The sequence below is a fragment of the Apus apus genome, chromosome 1 (assembly GCF_020740795.1).
Source record: "Apus apus isolate bApuApu2 chromosome 1, bApuApu2.pri.cur, whole genome shotgun sequence".
NCBI lineage: Eukaryota > Metazoa > Chordata > Aves > Apodiformes > Apodidae > Apus > Apus apus.
Window position 1 is genome coordinate 72,808,330 of NC_067282.1, and position 20,061 is coordinate 72,828,390.

Genomic DNA, 20,061 nt, shown 5'->3' on the forward strand with positions numbered 1-20,061 from the left:
TTAAAAGTTGCATTTAGTTTCTTCACATAAGAGAAACGGTTCAGTTAATGAAATAAGTTGAAGTTCTTACATGATTTCTCTCTAGAGGAATCAATGGGTCATTTACAACTCAATACAAAGATGTGGTCTCTCTGGAAACAAACACTGGAAGCATACAGAAAGGTTTTCCAGTTTCTAAGGTTATTAGTTTGATTTTTTGAACAAACACTAATTGACCCAATTGCATTGAAATATTTAAACAATTTCATACTTGATTTGTTCAGCAGAGCCTCCAGATGTTGCATTTGTGATTGCCCAAGCAGCTTCCTTCCTTGTCCGAAACTCAGCTGTTTGCAAAATATTTATAAGAGCTGGAAAGATATGGGCATCTATGACTGTCTGCAAAAAAAAGAAATAACAAGTCAGGGTTATAATGAAAATCAGAAATAATTAGAAATAGTCAAGGTCTATGCTCAGCATAACACATTAAACAATGAAACATTCATTTATCAGTTTTAAGCTAGGTATCACTGGGATCTCTGCTCATCCCAAAAGAATTCAAATACAGTCAGATGCAACTAACTGCCATATCTAACATATTACTTAATCATACCTTGACAGCAAAAGAGTGCTGTGCTTCCCCTGTTTTCCAGGTAGTGAACCACTTGGCTATTAAAGTCATTAAAGCACTAAGTCATGAAGATCGTCTTAACAGAGAAAAAAAACCTTCCTAAGTCTGTGTGTCATATGACTTCCACTGGGTGAGACAACAGAGGAAAGAGAGAATGTATTGTAAAAATTCCTCAAAACAAGCAAGTACAAATATGTTCTTTCCTGGTGAAAAGACAATGCAATGGATAATTTGATAGCATTGTTAACTGCTTAGCCCACCAAATTGATAGAAGTCATATGAGTATTTAGTCAGCAGCTCAAAGTTTCTAGTAACTGTCTCTGGGAAGAGCCTTTTGCAATGAGACCCAAACCAAACCAGTTTAGTTACACATAGGACAAGGGTCTGAAATACTTGCATAAGGAGTACTCAGAGAAGTAAGAGCTTAGGATTACATTGTTAAACTACCGTTTTACAAATGTAAGTCATCACAGAACTGGTAAAATCAAATTCAAAGAAAGCCAAAGATTCTTCTCCAGGAGCTTGGCAGAAGAAAACTAGATTACATATGGCTAAGAGCTACAGCCAGTTCATGGGAGGTCCAGTACCTGAAGGGGGCCTACAGGAAGGCAGGGGAGGGACTTTTTGCAAGGGTGTGTAGTGATAGGACAAGGAGGAATGGTTTTAAGCTGGAAAGGGGAGATTTAGGTTAGACATTAAGAATAAATTCTTCACTGTGAGGATGGTGAGGCACCGGAACAGGTTGTCCATAGAAGCTGTGGAGGCCCAGTCCCTGGAAGTGTTCAAGGTCAGGTGGGATGGGGCTTTGAGTAACCTGATCTAGTGGGAGGTACCCTGCCCATGCAGGGAAGGTAGGACCTAGATGATCTTTAAGGTGCCTTCCAACCCATGCCAATCTATGATTCTCTTTATTTTACCCTTTTGCCTGAACATCCCCATTCCATGTACTTTGTAAATCCATACACGGATCTGTTGTATCAACAGTCCTATAAACACTGGTTCCTTTACTACAGAATCTGCACTTCTAGTACAGAAGTGGGGCCTGTAGGGAAAAACATTTATAATCACATCATGCCATGTTGTACATGATTTGTAGTTTGCAAAGAATATTTGGCAAAAAATCCTTAACTGAATTTTTTAACACAAATTCTGGAAGTGGTAGGTCATAAACTGGAGCCAGCTGCTTAAAAAAAAAAAAAAAAAAAGAAAATATCTTCAACACACTGTAAGGATACCTGCAACACAAGAGTATCTGCATCATTAAGGTTATTGGATCAAGGACCTTTTCAGCTCAATACAGTAACAGGAAAGTAATAAATAAAACACACAGTAACACAAACCTGAGAGACAAGGGTCTCAGGTTAACAAAGGGTTAACAAAGACAACCACAAAGAGGGAAAGTCTTCAGTCACTAATGGGCCATTAAGAAACTATGGGCAGGGCTTTGCAGAGAGCCAGCCTGGACTTTGTAACTGATAAGATAGGGATAAGTGGGACTGCAAAACTTAACAACGAATCTTACTCTTACCTATCTTAAAAGTAACCTCCCTCCCTCTCTAGCCCGAGTGAGAGACCTAAACTCGATCAAGACCTCAGGAGAAATCCCTGTTTCTGGATGCAGAAACTGATGCAGATGGGGGGCAGGTCTCAGCATCAGTGGCTGGAAGGGACCTGGACTAGAGAGCATGTTTCTGGTGTGCCCATAAAGGGCGAATTCAGGGCCAGCAAGTGGTGTCAGATCTTGAGTGATGGGATGCCTGCAACAGGAGTAGATGAGGGTCCCAGCACTGGTGCCAGACCACAGCCCATAGGGCCCATGGGCTCAGATACTCTCAACTAGGGGGACTGGAGTGAAGTTGAGTCAGGGTCTCTGTGCCTCAGCTGGAGTGGGATTGCAGGTCACAGGACCCATGCGGCTGGGCACCAGCTCTGTGGGGTGGGGAAGATCTACCCAATGTTGAGGTGGAAGTGGAGGAGCTCAGCATACATAATTAGCTGGCAAACTTCAAGCTGGGCTAGGTACAAGTAGGAGGCCCAGGATCCAGGCATGGACAGAGGGCTTGTGCTGATATTCAATGAATCCACAATTGCAGGGATGGTTTAGACAAATGTGTCCAGCTGTTTGCTAGCAAGGATAAATCTGAACTAACCCAGGAGTAGGAGACAAGTACAATGAGTTAAGATAGCTCTGGATTCAGGCATGGACAGCAGACAGGCAGAGAACCCACAATGACATTCAAGAGATCTGTGAATGTGTATGTGTGTGCTTGTGGACCTAGAGAGTGAGGTCAGGCATGTTTTAACTCATCAGCTTCAGTCCTGACCATCTGGAGAGCAGAAAAGAGACTTGTCAGCATATACTTATGGTTTATGTGAGCCCATGTAGTGCTATACATGGGTGTTGCTGAGGTGGAAGCTCTTATAGTAACAGCACATTAAGGGGTGTTACGTATTGTCTACCAAAACAGCTTGATATGGATCTAGGACAAGTAACACTATTCTAGCAAAGAACAAGTAAAAAATCTGCCTCTTAAAACCTCACCCCAAAATAAAACTTTTACACTACGTTTATTTCCTTAGAAAGTGTCTTCCCAAAACCATCCTCTTTAGTATTAAAATCAGAGCATGATAGCATACAACTATGTCAGCACATCTTACCTGATAGACAGTAACATACTTTGAGCCTTCTTAATGCCAAACCCAAAAAGTTACCTTAAAATGTTTCAATTTAAATGACAATTCCAGAAAAAGGGAACTAGCAATGGGAAGGCAGCAAGTGGGAGAATCACGTAAGATTTCTATTGTTTTCCTTCTGACTTAAATCAATTTTGAACTCTTTGACACAAAACCCAGTGGGTAAAATTACTCTTCTCAGCATGACGATACGTGAATTTCAAAAGGAACAGAATCCAGATTTCTCATCTCTTGAATAAGTGCTCTTATTTCGAATGCTACTTATTTCTATTTATTTCTATGGCACCTTGATTACTTCCTGCTCAACAATAAAGCCAGCTATCTTTACCCAAGCAGAACAGGTTAAAACACCACAATGAATTGCAGCCTCTCATAAGGCACTTCACTGAAAGAGACTGGCTGAAGAGAGAAGCAGGTTATCAGTCACACTATGTTTATGTTTCCTATTGCTTGACGTGCAACGTAAGTGTCACCACCCTAGTATGAGTTCCAGTTAAAGGTACTCAACTGTCCCTCTGCAACACAGCAAAGTTTTTCAACTAGCAGTCTGCTGATAGTTGAAACTCTTGGAGCTTTGATTAAAAAAAAAAAACAAACCTATAAAATATATTAGCTATGTCAGAAAATAGTTTGCTTTAACCAGACCTTCACTAGATTTCAAAAGCCCAGTTAAGCTCAACAAGGGCGGAAACAATAAAGCACTAATACAGAGGAAGTGTTAGCAGAATCTTCTAATTACACCTCATGTCTTGCAGCCTTGCCCACAGCAGTTACTCTTCAAAGCAAACTAGGATGCCTAAGGATTCCTAGTTCAATGACATTTTACACGGGAACAACAGTTGTTGTGGAAACAGATTATGTTCCCCTTTTAATTAATTCCTACTAAGTGATAAAACAGTAAACTACTGAAATAGAATTTGGTTTTGTTTGTTTGTTTTTTTATTGAAGAAAACCTCAGCCAGAGCAAAACCCTAAAGGACTGTGGCAGAATGATGTACCTAAAACTTCTGAGGATTTAGAAAATGTGAATTTAAATTACTTTACTTTTTAGAATTACTACTTTGCAAAACTGTTCCTCACATGGAATCCATTTGACATTCTGTGGTCCCTACTTGCCACCCACTCCTACCATATCATTTGAAGATTGAATCTACATACAGGGCAACACTGAAGATTTACATTAGAACAAGATGTCCTGGTTTGAGCCAGGATAGAAGCAATTTTCTCTCCATTAATTTTACTTTCAGTTAAGCCTCTTCTAAGTATCTGCACTTGCTGACTCATTCAGTAAAGTCCAAAGTGGCTGGTCCAGCTTTAAACCGTGACACAAGAATAATTATTCTCCTTTTGTTCTTTTTTATCCTTTTTATGATTATTTTGGATATCCACATTGGTTTTAGTCTGCTACTGAGCCAGTATCTTCAAAATACATTAGAAATCTCTTTTCTGCGTAATGGGTAATTCAGAGCCCATCCTTTAACACATTAAACTAACACTGACATTTCTTGCCCAACTGCATCCAATTCTATTTGTTGGAACTGAACTCCATCTTGACTTTTAAGTACAAGTCTTTCAGAAATCTGAAATTGAATATTAATAAAAATTAATTGTAATACTCAGTCCATCAGCAAATCTCACCCTCACTTTTGAAGTGTCAACGTTTTTGCATTTTTTTTGTTTTGTTCTGCTTTTTAATTTAATTTTGTTTTTTTATTTTTAAATAGATGGTAACCCTGTGCCGTGGCCCTCCAAGAGGTCTGCCTGTCTCTTGGAAGCATTCTGTCCTCTATTTTATTCAAGCTTCTTCACTTTAAACTATTTCATTTTTTTAAACAGTGAAGCTAGATCAAAGTGAATTCTTAGCATTTTATTACACTTGCATGGAAGGTGAATCATTGTTGTCATTGCTAGGGAGCAGATCTTCAGCAGTAGTATATTAAATTAGTATTTCAAGCTAGTCAATACCAAGTTAATTTGCTTCTACTCCTTTGTGTTCCCACAAACACATTTCTTACAGTATGCAAAAATACACAGATACATTTAGTACACAAGTGCTGGCATCATGTGTCTACATATGATTAATCATATAAACATGAAAGCAACCAAGTCTCACAGCATGACTATTCTGCTCCTGCAAGCTCTCTCGTTATAAATCAAGGTAACAGTCACCATCCTAGCAGACAGCTACACAGCTCTACTGCTATGATCTCCTCCACTTGGCTGGAAATTTCAGTTAGAATCACAGAATCATAGAACGGTTAAGGCTGGAAGGGACCTTAAAGATCATCAGGTTCCAACCTCCCTGCTATGAGCAGGGACATCTCACGCTAAACCAGGTTGCACAAAGCCTCAACTTCATAGGTTCACAGAGGCTTCTCAGTTACTTTTGTTCCATTTACCTTGTTTATTGATTCAATTTACAACTGCTTTTTAAGTAACATGCAAATATTTGTAACCCAAAGCTACTTAACATGATGGCATGAGTATGAAACCACTGTCACCTCCAGAGTCAGGAAGGAAGCACTTCAGATCTCAGTTCTAATGGACTTTTATGTTGTTGACACAGACACCTAAGCCTATATGCGCTCCAGATTGCAGATAAAGCAAACTTCTAGCCAGTTTATACAAGGCTGCTACTGCTGCCAGGAAGAATCTGCACTGTAATGAACAGCACCTTGTTGAGATCTCTCCAGATTTAGGGTCTGTCATACAAAAAAAAGACAGCAATGTACACTGCTGAATAAAGAAAGTAAAGGTATTCTAGCTCTGCTGCACTGTGTTATGATGTGAATGTTTCATCACATGTAGAAGCCTGAAAACAGACTGTGTGCTTAAAAACAAACTTAAACCTGAAAATAATTCATCTTTTACTTTTGCTAGTCCTCAAACATGTATGACCTTGTCAGCAACGCCGTATTTTGCTCCTAAATGAGGCACTTTTTAGAGTCCTGCCACCACAATCACGTGAAGATTTTAGACCCCTTGTGCAATCTATGGCAGAAATCAAACACACGTTAAGTAATTTGTTACACAGCTTGTCTGTGTAAACCACAACTCTTTATGAATCATGGAATTCCTTTTCCATGTTCCCAGCGGGTTACTATGGTCTTTTTGAAGAAGGGCCTCTGACAATTCTTAGCTTGTATCTTTACCTTAAGTTTGTAAAAATGTATTTAATTCCAGAGTTTTTAAAACTGTGAAGCAATGCATCATTTGGTGCACCTGCCCATGTCACATTTCAGTAAGGACAGGATACACTGAAGGAGGAAAATTATGGCATAGGTGCTGGGCCTAGCCATACTCAGGTTTCCAGATGTTCTTGTGAGAATTTATGATATATTAGAAAAGAAGTGATAAGTTTCTTAACCTGTCAACAGGAGAGAACTCCTATGATGTCTTCACTGTCAGATATGGAAGATTGTGTCTGATGTATTGCCCTTCATAGCTTTTCAACAGGTTGCGAAGTTAGACACAGAACGTTTTCTGAGGTATGTGATAGCCTTTCATACCCTTCAGAAGGGCCGACAGTCAGGATTAAGCTTCAGTTGTGCAGTTCTCCTTCTGACTCCCAGGAAGATGTAGTAGTTCCCCTTCTCCCTGACTGGGGAAGCTATCCACTGAAGTACAGCAAAGCTGTATACAAACTAGGAAATTAACAAACAAAAACTATACTTAGTGACAATCATGACTGCATCAGGATATACACATCCAACCCAAACCTTAAAAGCACAGAAATAAAGAGGGGAAAGACTGCTGTATTCCACCACTCTTTTCTGTTGCCTAGGCACTGTTGATAACACACTCTGAAAGGCTTTCACTTTCACCTTTGGTGGGGGGAAAAAACTCAAACCTGTTTTAATGTTAGCTCCAAAAGAAAAGTCCAGCACTCACTTTCACCCATTTCATGCATGTTAACTTAGATTGCCTTAACACTGTGAAGAGTTCACCTGATTGTGTTTGGGTGCAAAACTAATGGTAATAGGCTACTCTCCTGGCTTTTAGAAATGGCAGTGAAAGCCTCTGGAGTGTGCTACCAACCTGCATTGTAGGCAGTATGGAAGTGGAAATGAATATAGAAGTCCTTCCCTCTATCTTTGTATTTCTATACTTCAGAGTGGGTGGATGGAGGGAGTGTAACCCAATGCAATCTTAACACTAAATATAGCTCTGTCTGTTAATACTGGTTAGGTAAAATACCTATTAGATTTACCCAAATATTTTATTTTCTTCTTGGGGTGCAGAAGGGATAGCTAGACTACAGCTTGATCAGTAGCCAAAGTCTCCATAGCGTTCTAACATCCTGATGGCTCTGGAGCAACAACCCACTAGTTAGATCAGCTGGTAACTTGCAGTAACATGCCAGGCAGACACTGAACTTCCAGCAAAAACATTACCACGTGCTGAAATTATTCTTGTCTGACTTCTGGCTAAAGATTGTGCATATTCAAAAGGCAGTTAGTATCACAGAGACTGAAATAGATCTGGCCATAGTCTATGACCTGTAGAAGGAACTATCAAGCAATTTGGAGAGACTGGGGAGAAAGGAAAAGAAATTACTTAGTTTAGAGCTGCATCTAGCATTTTAGAATTTCTTCTGTAAGGAAGACCAGTTCTCAAGAAGTAATGTTTTACTTCCATCACAATGTAAATTTCTTTAAAGAAATACCTCAACTCAGATAGGTTAATCCATGAATCTAGGCAAATCAAATATTCTTTCCCAATGTGAATTTTCCTTTGTTTTTACAGCTACAGAAAACAGACTAGGCCTTTATTCTCCATTTTATCATATGACCATCTTCAAGAACTATTTTAGGAAAAAGCATTTTCCAACTTCAGAAATTATTTTTAAGTGTTTTTTCAGCTCAAATGTTTACAATTATTTTGACACTAAGTAGGAATTGTCTGAAGTAATACCCCAGAGAACGAGGTGAAAGGAGGTTTCATCAGACCTTGTATCTCACATGACATTCTCTAGGTTGAGACTAGAAACTGAAGAATTAGAGGCTTTCTGGCATTGTTAAACATCTGTGGTGAGCCTTTCCCTTCAACATGAGATAATGATTGCAATTATACCTTCAATTGCCAATTTTACTTCCAAAAACAGTGGCCTCAAGATCTCCAATCAAGTGTGTTGTAAACATTCTCCCATGTTCTTTATTTTTCAACTTTCCTCTAACCAGCCTCCTTCTGCAGTTCCAAATATCTAAGCAGAATGATGGATGGGATCTGCAATTTGTCATCATTACCATCATAGTTATCTCCTGCTCAGAATCTGAAACACCTTTTTTTAATTTTTTTAACTGCTAGTAAAGGATTAATTGGATATGCACTTAGGGCAGTCAGTGTTTCACCCTATAGCATTATGTATGCTTGGAGTTTGAAGGCAGCTGAACTACTCCGAATGGGGCCTGAGGGTTTCTTAAATGAGCGATAGCTTTCACTTTGGAGAAGCTGCTTCTCACATTTTTTTTATGGACTTTGAGTCAACGGGCTTCCAACTTTGTTTGTGACATATCCTAAGGGAGCTGCTGTAAGCTGGATTCTTTTAAATCTACATGCATTTTTAGTGATTTGATTGACACTGATGCAAGAATCCCAATATAAAAGCTTCTTCCCATACAACCACAACAACTATTTCTCTATGCAGAGTTAAGGGGTTTTTAGTACTTCTAAAGAATCACCTGTTAGAAGTGAAGGTGCAATATTAATGGCGTACAGCATTAATTTCCCTCTGCCTGCCTTCCCACCTCACCTTTCCAAGTCACAAAGCAATTCTAATCTGTTCTCAGTAGAAAGGGGGCTGATCTAAACTGCTGATAGAACACTCAAAAACCTTTAAAAAACTACTAAACACAAACATGCATAGATGCATCTAACATTTTTGTTAACCTACATTAGTCAATTTTTGTTTGAACAAAGGTGAAATTATTTTATCCTTGTTTTCAAATAAAGATGTGACAACAGTTTGGGAAGATAGAGGACTACCATGGCTGTAGTTCAGACTCTGCACCTAAAGCCTTACGTTTACATGTCTGAGTAATGATACTGTGGAACGTAATGATACTGTGGAAACACAGGCAGGCACTTACTCCTTCACTTGAACAGGATGACATGATGCTGTGAATATTTATGTAGAAGTCACAGAACAGAATACTCTGATGAAATAGTTTCTGGTGCCCTAACATTTAAGTTTCCTCTAGGACTCCTCACAACTGCATCTTCAGTAGATCAAGAATATGAAAATAGAGATCCTGAAGTGCTGAAAAAATGCTCTAATAACAAATTTCGCTTCCTATTGCCACTTCTGATAGTTATTTCTTTAAAGAAGGACTAGTATGGCTATCTGGTTTTCTCAAGCTCTTCTTTTTCCTAAGCCTGCAACATTCCTATATGATTGTGCATCCTGAAGAAACTCTCTTATAGACTTGGGAAAAAAACAATGTTAAGAAAATGTATTAGGCTGAAAATATTCTTAGGTTTTCCAGGAAAAGCAGCCTTCTTGAGAAAAAAAACTGTTCCTTCCTGTTTCTAAGGTGGTAGCAGCATGGATAAAGCAGTCAAAAGATTCTTCACGGCAAAAGCAAAGGCAAAAATATTTTTTACCTTAGTACTAGTAGTAGTAATAGCACCTCTGCACTGCTAATTGCACAGCAATTACAACTGCTGATGCAGGAAAAAATAGTGGTACAGTTGCTGATTTTACACAGCACTTTTTTTGTTAGAAATCCAGCTAATCCACGATAACATACAAGCCACGATAAAGGCAGAATGAAAATTCTTGGGAGCTCTGCCAAGACTAGATTAAATAACCATACTGTTCTCTGTATCTGACAAAGAACATGATCTCTGATCTTTAAGGTCCCTTCCAACCTGTGGCAGAAGTACAATCTTGATTGAGAAAGTCAAGAGCAAATACAACTGTAGGAGGTTTCTTTGCTCACAGTTCCACTTCCATCTTAGTCGCATCCTTACATCAGACAAGTAGGACCTACACAGTTTTCCACCTTCGTAAGGTTTATTCTCTTGCCTACTCATTTCCTAAAGTAAACATCTTTGAAGCTCAACAAGCACTTACTCTTACTTCCAAGGAAGCTTAGCAGAAACTGAGTTATCTTCCACAAAAGTATTAACTTTATTTCCTGGGCTTTCTGATATCAAGATAAAAATCTCATTCAAGGTTCTAAGGCTTTACACTGCCCCTTCAGCACCTGAATGTTCTTTGTAGGGGAGAATGTATAGCCAAACATTGCAAGTGCCACCTGCAAAGGATATAATTCACTTTTTCCTCAGGAAAAAAAAATACACCCTTTTTACAATATCCTGCAAGTTTTCGGCAAAAAGAGAAGTAATTCCAAACCTTGGATGAAGAGGGTTAACTACTGCATGCTAATTCTAATTATACAGAGTGAATAATCCAGAGGCATAGGACACAAGCCTAGTAACTGTCTGGGTACCTTTCAGGGAAAAGGATATGAAGGAGAGAAATACCCCTTGGTCACTTTTGACAATGTATGATGGGACTTGGTTTACTTTCTGTGTGAACATGCATTGTTTCTGCCTAGTTACTAGCAAAATAGACAAACATTTCTAATGTCTAATATTTCTACTATTTATTTCTACTTTGTAAAGAAGCAGTTATGTCCAACTGGACATCCATGCATCCTCTGCAATCTCTGAAAATACTCTCTGTATTCAGTGAGGGAAAAGAGCACTGGGAAACACAGCTTCAGAATAATTAACATTTTCTTTATATTTTTTCTTTTCATTCAAGCGCCTTGATGGAAACCTTGTATACTTATCAGATACAGCCTAGTTTCACTACAATCTCTTTTTTCATCACTTCTGAAAAAAGAGAAGGAATAAGGCACTGTCCTTGAAAGCAAAGCAAAAAATTCCCCTAGTACAGCTGTTCTTATAAAACTCCATATCCAAGGAAAACAAATATATTCAGCAGTTTCTTGTTTATCTAGTCAAAGAAAAAAATTCCTCTGGGGAAGAGATGGTCAATCTCTTGCTTATACCACCTGTAGACAAGTCCTAGGAATTCTTCCTAACGCCTGACACTAAGTCTAGACTCAAAACAAAGATGTGGTCTCTTGGAGGCCTAATTGTAAAGATTGACTTAAGGGAGTGAGACTTTCATTTGCTTCTGTGTGCCATTACTTAACACGAAGGGATTACAAAATTTGGTATAATCAAAAGGACAAATCCATGCTAGATATCCTCCATTATTGCTCAGTTTAACTAACAGTAATTTTAGATTTCGCTCAGCACAACTGCCTGTTATCAGGAATTATAAGAAAATATAAACAGGAATAAAGAAATTATTTTACAATGTAGGTGTCTGTAAAATCAAGAAACATGTTAAACTATTTGATTCTCAGTTTGTAGCTTACTCTTTTTGTACTTGAGAATTTCTATATATTGGTGATGGTCAAAGGCATGAAGCAAATAATTTAAGACAATGTTTTCATAAGCTTAGCATCCTTTTGTCATTCTCTACCATGATAATCTTCCTCTTAGAATCTGTAGCTGATTATAAAATTAATTTGAATTTGAGAGATGTCTGGGCAAATGAAATATTCTAATTACGCACATAGCCTATAATATATTTCTGCTTATATGTAAGTATCTGTGACAGTGTATACATACAAATGTGCACTTAATACACAAAAAACAGTGTACCACCTGATGTGTGTTTCTTCTAGCCTGCAAGACAAAGACTATTGATCACAGCTGAAAAGGTTACCTGGATCTGTGCTCTGTTTCCGGCTGTTATATTGGATATTGTCCAGCATGCTTCCTTTTTGATAGATTCTTTTGGGCTGCTTAGCAAGTGCAGTAAACTCTGAAGGGCTGAACAATTCAGAATTACCTGAATACAAAAGAAAACAAACAAACCACACCTTAGATGAAATTTAGGATAAAGAATCACAAGAACAAGGAATTCAGTGTCTTTAAAATAAAAAAAAGCTATATGCCATCAGATGACTGCAAGAAGCTAAAAACCAAAATAATAAACAAACTAAACAAAAATCCAGGAAGAACTAGGAAACAAATGTTTGCAGGAAAGCTAACGAGCAAAATAACAGAGTAACTCAGTTAAGAGATCATGACTTCAGGATGATTTCAGTGTCACCTGAACATCAGAAGATATGAAGCCCATTATGACAAAACAAAAATAAGATGATGGTATTTTTCTGTCATCCTGTTTTCTGTAATTTTTATACGTGAAAGCTCCATCTACCTCTGTATTCTACATTAGCTGGCACAGCGGGGCACTTATGCCAGCATTGTGTCCATTGACATTATGAATGGGTAATTCTTATTTTAAAAAATTGTAAGAAATTGCAATTTTACACAGCAGCAAAGTTGCATGAAAATCTGGATTTCCAAAATAAAAGTTTCAAGTGCCCAAAGTGGAAGAGAAAATGTCCCAGACAAGAGTGAATACTCTATTATGCCACATGTGATAGTGAAGGGCTTTCTGACCCTCTGAAATGGCATAACAAGATTTAATGACTGAAAAATGAAAGACTTGCTTATTTTTTTAATTAAACTCAAATGTAGTCAGAAATTGGAAGAGCCTACCAAAAGCCATGGCAGTACCACCTTGTTCGGCAAAAGCAGGCAGCTTACAAAGATAGTGTGGAACAGAATTTTATGGGAAATTCTTCAATCTGTTTGTGGAGGTAAAAGGATGAGAGAGTAAAGCTAAATCATGGTGATGACTTCTGATCTTGCAATCTGTGGTCTGAAATCTCTTGCTCATTTAGGCCTACTCTCCTCACCCCTGAAACCTTTCTACTCCTTATTAAGATTTAAAAAACAGAGATTATGGTTCAGGATTGTATCAGGTATCTGTTGGGACAAGACTTTTTTTTTTCCTTCATGCACACTACCTATGTTTTTCAGGCATCTCCAAGCACTTGCAGTTCTTAATAGTTGGAAATAAGATTAAAGTAAAAGCAGGTTTGTGCTCTGAGGTTGTACAGAGAAGTTTTCAGGCAACTGTCTTGTATGTTATGTTGCTCAGACAGAAATTTATGAACTGTCATAGTTCAGCTCTTCCTTATGATTAAGGATGTTTATATGCACTCCATACTCCTCTTTAGCACACAGCACAATCTGCAGGCAGGCCTATCAAGCTACTTAGTCCATTCCCTAGAATTTTAGGAAAGCTTATGGTGTATGCTCCTCTTCAAAACTGTGTGCAACAAAAAAGTTGAAACATTTTCTTGAATTAAAATCTAAGATCTATGTGCAGTATTTAATAATCTGCATTGCATGTGACTTATTGATCTCCTGTGGTTTTATTTTTAACAAAAATATAAAATCTCAAAAAGCCACTGAAAAAGATACAAGAATGCCAACACAATTTAGCTACAGAAAAAACACTGTAACAATCAAAGAATCATGTTAACCTCCTCCAGCACTAGTGGTAAGATGGGCGACTAGTGTCCTGCTGCTGCTGACTCATCACTATCTCTGATCTCCATGTCACGGAAATACACAACTCCAAAGGGTGTATTTATACAAACAAAAAAATAAGCATTGAAAGAAACCTCAAGATTAGGAACTTGGATTTTAACTCTGACATAATTTACATGTAAGGAGTAATTTAATACTTTGCACGGGGAACCACAGAATGGTTTGGGTTGGAAGGGACCTTAAAGATCATGTAGATCCAACTGCCTTGCATGGGCAGGGACACTTCCCACTAGAATAGGTTGCTCAAAGCTCCATCCAACCTGCCTCCTGGGTGTCCATTTCACTGCCTCCACTGCACACACCTCCTACCACTTCTTGATTCCATTTCTCTACATTTAGTAGAGTCAACAGCCCACCACAGCAAGCCATTCTGAGCCTGTCACTTCAATCCAATTTGGTTGTGCATTTGTCAGTCAGCTCTGCATCACACAGGCATGCTTTTTAGTTTGTAAACTGGAGATGGAGGCCAAGAGTCTCTAAAGTTTCAAGAGTAGCCTACTCTGTACTTTTCTTCCTCATATTGCCAACTTAGCCTCACAAAGGGTGTCAGAACGCACAAAGAAGTGGTAAAAACCTTTAACATAAGGTACAACAGCAGAAGCACGTAGCTGAAGCTTCTGCTCTACACGTAGAAAGAGGCTGCCACCAGCCAGTGGATCACAGGTAACACAAGTATGCAAGACACGAACTCTCTACTCCCACATATTTTAAAAACTAGTGGGAGCTGCTGCCTCTTGCAAAACCTATTGAGTAGCAGGACCACCTAGTGCCTGTGAAGCACTATGTTTCCTGTCTCCCAGTTTAATTCCAATACAGTGGTGGAAATCACTGCCTTCTACTAACACTTCTCCAAACATGTGCCCAGACAGCTACATATCATCTAAAATCGGATCAGACACTCACTTTTGGTATATTCACCAGAGACTGTCAATAGCATCAAATGTGACAGGCCTTCCATGGTCCTACCATGGCATATCATTCAGCAGAAATCAGCCTAAGAGGCAGACTTGCTTAAAACAAACAAGAAAAAAGCCCTTAAAGAGTATTTCACAGCTAGACCCAAATCCCAGACATAGCTATGTAAGAATCACCAGTAGGTTCAGGACTGAACAGAAAGACTATGAAAGCTACCACATGGGACAACTAGTGTCATCAATTCTTCACTTTCAAACCTCAAAAGGAAGAAGAGGATGTGCTTGTGGACAGGTTACCACAATTAACACAGAGATGAACTGCAGTGTAACACAAGAGAAAGTGAATTCATACCTGGGTCTGGATATCATCTCCTGTGACAATGTTCCCAACAGCTCGTAAGGCAGGAGACACAACTTTGTAGTCGTTATGCCTAAAATTACCAAGGGAAGATCTAAGCGTTAACCATCCAAAAGAATCTATCTTTACATCCTCAAGGAAAGAATATCTATCAGCTAGGGGAAAAATTCCCTGCTAAACTTGTCTTAACTCTCACTATCTGAATCAAAATATGTTTTCATTATAAACTAATGGTAAGTCTTTCTAGGATTTCTAAATATTTCAAAGAATACAACTAAAAGAACACAAGTATTTCAGAGTACAGGCATCCTTAGGTCAGAAAAAGTAATAAGCTTTAACTATAAACACAATGAAGGTCATGCTCAGCCAGAGAATGACAAGGAAATATGGATAGAAGCTGTGTGTTTAAACCATACAGCTGTTTGATCATCATCTGTCACCAAATGCATCCCCCCAGTCATAATTTTTTTAACCAGGAATCAAATAGGAAGGGTAAAGGAATGCTTTTCTCAAATGAAAATACTTAATAAAAAGGTATCTTAAGTAATACACTCTATTTGTTAATCCAGCATCAGATTTGCTTTAACCTTAGGAGCCTTAATAGTCTTTTTTATGTGCATCACTGAAAACAACTATTTCTTGTTCTTAGTAACTGAATGCTCTGTGTCCTTTGCCTAGACCTGAAGAAATGGCTCTGAACAAGGCCAGTCTCCCTGACCCCAACTTCCAACTCCCACATCTACACTTTACTGATCAAAGTGTGTATATATACTCTTCTACAGTAAAGGTTTAGGAAATTATTTACAAGTCCCTACCTCTGCTAATTCTAGTAAATTTTAGTATTCCTTACATTTCAATCCCTGATATCTTTCAGCAATTTCACTGGTAGGTAATTACAACATGGACTTCAAAGACACAGAAAAAATTCCAGTACATATTAGGGATTTTACAAAAATGCAGTTATTGGGTGCAGAATAAAAATCTCGTAAGAAATAGCAAAACTAGTGAAAGAAAAGTTCCATTGTTTCTGTTACAAATAGAGAAAACTAAACACAGGTAAATATAACACTCAAATCTTGCTTTTTAAAAATTACTACATTTCAAGACATCTAATTAAACTCCCTATTGCTGGAACCATGATTTTAGGGAAATGAGTGGATAGTACATTTACTCAGAACAATTTCTTACATCAGCAATTCCACAAGCCTTCTACAGACTCCTGCATCAATCACAGCCTGGATTTTATCATTGGGGCCATCAGACAAATAGGACAAAGCCCAGCAGGCATCAGCTAATACATCTGTATCACCAACAAAGAGCAGCCAGGAAAGCACACTAAGACAAGGTGAAACCTGTAAAACATTAAGAAGACATACATACATTGTGCAATTAAAAGGGCCAAAAGATCTAATAACATATAAGTTAATTTTGTGTATCACATTACAGGTTCAATACTCAGAAAGTTTCAGTTAGATAGCACTTCTGTGCAGGGCTGAAGCTACATAAGTAGGGAAGAGCAGAAAAGTGCTAGGAGAATTCTTCAGTCTCTACAGTGTAATGTCTGGCAACCTAAACTCATACTTGTCCACTAAGATCTGCCATACTTTGTACGGCAGCCAACATGTACAGAGTTTTGCTCAGCTGTAGGATAGTTACTTACAGTACAGGAGTAGTTACAAAAAGCTAGGAGGCAGCTATATTAAAACAATGGTTGTAAATGTCTGCCCAGTGGACTAAGTACATTCAAACGCTTCATCTGTAAGAAGACCATACATTCTCTCAGAGAAATTCCAAAATATTTCTGCTACTTAGTTTAAGTTTCACCATCCTTATTGCTGAAGTGGCTACCACCACTTCACAACGCATTTTCTCTCAAACATCTCTCACCTTGGCAAAATCTGGAGGAGGGTTTTTCCCTCTGCAGAGGTTGGATAGAGCCCATACAGCGTTTCGGGTCATCGTGAGACGGTTCTGCTTTGAGAGCAACCTAAAACAAACCAACAAAAAATTCCAACCTTTGCTTTTTAACAACCAAAGCCAGGCAACCCTGTAGGGTCAACAGCATGTATCATTAAAATAAACTCAGATCTACATTCTAACATACACCAGGGCAAAATATACTAGATTTTTTTTTCTATAAAAAAACATCCTGAGAAAAATCATCTTGATGGCAGGATACTAACATACATGCTAGACACACGAATCCTAGTATCCCAACAAGAACAATAACCCCTGTACTGAAAGTGTGTTAATTGCTTAGATACCGATGTGGTAGATTAACAGGCAAAAGATACAGGAACCGTGATGAAACTACTCTAGGTAGAAGGATATGCAGGTAGTTTTGGAGAGTACTCTCTTCACTGAACTACATTTTTGTATCAGTCTCAGACTATCAGCCCCACTTTTAACCAGAGAAGGAGAACAAAACTCATTCTCAGAAAGTTCATTTAATCAGGGGTAGCAATTACCAAACATTCAAGACAGTCATATCTCACAGGAAGCACCATTTACAGCCTTTCTGTGCATGCTGGCTCCAGTCCTGGCACACAAGAGCTTTGCCCACCTGGTTCTTGTTAGAACACAATTCTACAGCCCATCCCCAAACCTTCCGGGCTCTTCCTAACGGTGCTAAGGGGAGGCATCCATACACCAGCTGCAGGGTTCAACTGCTCCACAACATACAGGAAGCCAAACAATGTCATGAGCTCTAACACCACCACATTCATGAGATCTGCCCTCTCGCACTAGGACTATCACACTGACCAAAGCTGTGTCAGTCACCCGTACACTGCAGGCCCCTTATGTGAGATCAATCCTAACAGTGACAAAGATGTCTGTGGAGTAGCTAATTAAGCTAAACACAGTGTGAAGCCTCTAGAAAGACATTTTTCTGACAACTTAGAAATGATCAGCCATAGTGCTCCTTGGCCTAGGAGGAATGCAGTATGGCAAGACCTACTTTTTCTACAACTGTAACACCTCAGTTTCTTTTTCTCATAGCAATCCCACACTGTACCGATGTCTTTGAGAGTACTGGAGAGCCCCGCTGCTGCAAAAAGGGTTTGCAAAGTACAAAGATGAGTAATCATAATTTTGACATGACAATACAAGGTCGTGTCACTGTTTCAGCAATAATATGGTCCTTCAGCAGAGGACCATCAAGATAATTAGCAGACTATAGGAATTACACACAATGGGAGGGTTAGACCTGGATTTGTTCAACCTCAGAAGGAGATTGTCTAAGGGGAGATAAAACTGCTTCCTCCAACAGTTTAACAGGTGGAGAGAGAAAAGAGGATGCCAGATCCTTCTCAAAGGAGTGCACTGATAGAACAAGAGGCAACTTTCACAACGTAAAACATGATTATAGTGATGATAGAGTGTTTATGCGTAAGGATGAAGGTGAAGGCAAATAAGGCAGATACTGTGCTGGGAGTCCGTTATAGACCACCCAACCAGGATGAGGAGGCAGATGAAGTATTCTATAAACAACTAGCTGAAGTCTCACAATTGCCAAACCTTGTTCTGGTGGGGAACTTCAACCCACCAGATGCCTGCTGAACATACAACACAGCAGAGAGCAGGCAGGCTAGGAGGCTTCTTGAGTCTGTGGAAGATAAACTCCTGACACAACCAGTAAGTGAGCCTTGCAGGGGAGGTGCCTCTCTGGACCTCCTGTTCACCAACAGACAAGGATTAGTGGGAGATGTAGTGGTTGGAGGCTGTCTTGGGCTTAGTGACTAGAAAATGGCAACGTTTTCCATTCTTAGTCATGTAAGGAGCAGGATTAGCGAAACCTCCACCATGCACTTCTGGAGGGCAGACTTTGGCCTGTTCAGGACAGTGGTGGAGAGAGTCCCTTGGTTGACAGTCCTGAAGGGCAAAGGGGTCCAGGAAGGCTGGATGCTCTACAAGAAGGAAATCTTAAAGGCCCAGGAGCAGACTGTTCTCATGTGTTGCAAGATCAAAGGGCGGGGAAAACAGGCAGCCTGGCTGAGCAGGGAGCTTTTGCTGGGGTGGGTTTACCACCTTTGAAAGAAGGGACAGGCCATTAAAGAGGAGTACAGAGATCTTTTTAGGTCATACAGAGAGAAAATAAGGAAGGCAAAAGTCCAGCTGGAGGGCAACTTGGCCACTGACATAAGGGACAACAAAAAAACCTTTTATATCAACAATTAAAAAGGAGCCAGGGAGAATCTCCATCCCTTACTAGATGCAGGGGGGAACAATGCAACCAAGGATGAGGAAAAGGCTGAGATACTTAATGCCTTCTTTGCCTCTGTCCTTAATAGTCAGACCAGCTTCCCCAGGGTGTTCAGCCTCCTGAGCTGCAAGATAAGGATGGAAAGTAGAACATCCCTCCCATCATCCAGGAGGAAGCAGTTCAGGATCTGCTTCTGAACCTAAACATGCACAAGCCTATGGGGCTGGATGGGATCCATCCTAGAGTACTGAGGGAGTTGGAAGGGGAGTTCCAGCCTCTGCAAGCCTCTCTCCATCATTTATCAACAATCCTGGTCAACCAGGGAAGTCCCAAATGACTGGAAGCTGGACAATGTGACACCTTTCTACAAGAAGGGCTGGAAGGAGGATCTGGGGAACTACAGGCCTGTCAGCCTGACCTCAGTACCTGGGAAAATCACGGATAGGCTCATCATGAGTGCACTCACATGGCAAGTGCAGGGCAGCCAGGAGATCAGGGCCAGCCAGCATGAGTTTAAAAAAGGGAGGTCTTGCTTGACTGACCTGATCTTTTTCTATGACCATGTGACCCGCCTTTTGGATGAAGGGAAGGTTATGGATATTGTCTACCTGAACTCTGGTAAGGCTTTTGACACAGTCTCCTATGGCATTCTCCTGGAGAAGCTGGCAAATCATGGCATAGAGAAGTGTGTTCTCCACTGTGTAAAAAACTGGCTGGATGGCTGGGCCCAGAGAGTTGTGGTAAACAGGATCAAATCCAGTTGGTGGCCGGTCACCAATACTGTCCCTCA

General features: G+C 39.5%; 2 protein-coding genes across 2 annotated transcripts in view; one reads left to right on the plus strand and one right to left on the minus strand.

Moving 5' to 3' along the window:
- Window positions 1-3,632, plus strand: part of CD86 (CD86 molecule) — a 175,406-nt gene extending 171,774 nt beyond the window's left edge. The window contains exon 6 of the transcript XR_007889802.1: window positions 3,623-3,632. The gene's annotated coding sequence lies outside the window, so the exon portion shown is untranslated. The remainder of the gene's footprint in view (window positions 1-3,622) is intronic.
- KPNA1 (karyopherin subunit alpha 1) overlaps window positions 1-20,061 on the minus strand; it is a 52,929-nt gene that overhangs the window by 4,588 nt on the left and 28,280 nt on the right. The window contains exons 8-12 of the mRNA XM_051622434.1: window positions 16,955-17,054; window positions 16,256-16,419; window positions 15,062-15,140; window positions 12,054-12,179; window positions 251-378 (exon numbers count right to left, since the gene is read on the minus strand). Coding sequence (XP_051478394.1) covers window positions 251-378; window positions 12,054-12,179; window positions 15,062-15,140; window positions 16,256-16,419; window positions 16,955-17,054 — 597 coding nt within the window. The remainder of the gene's footprint in view (window positions 1-250; window positions 379-12,053; window positions 12,180-15,061; window positions 15,141-16,255; window positions 16,420-16,954; window positions 17,055-20,061) is intronic.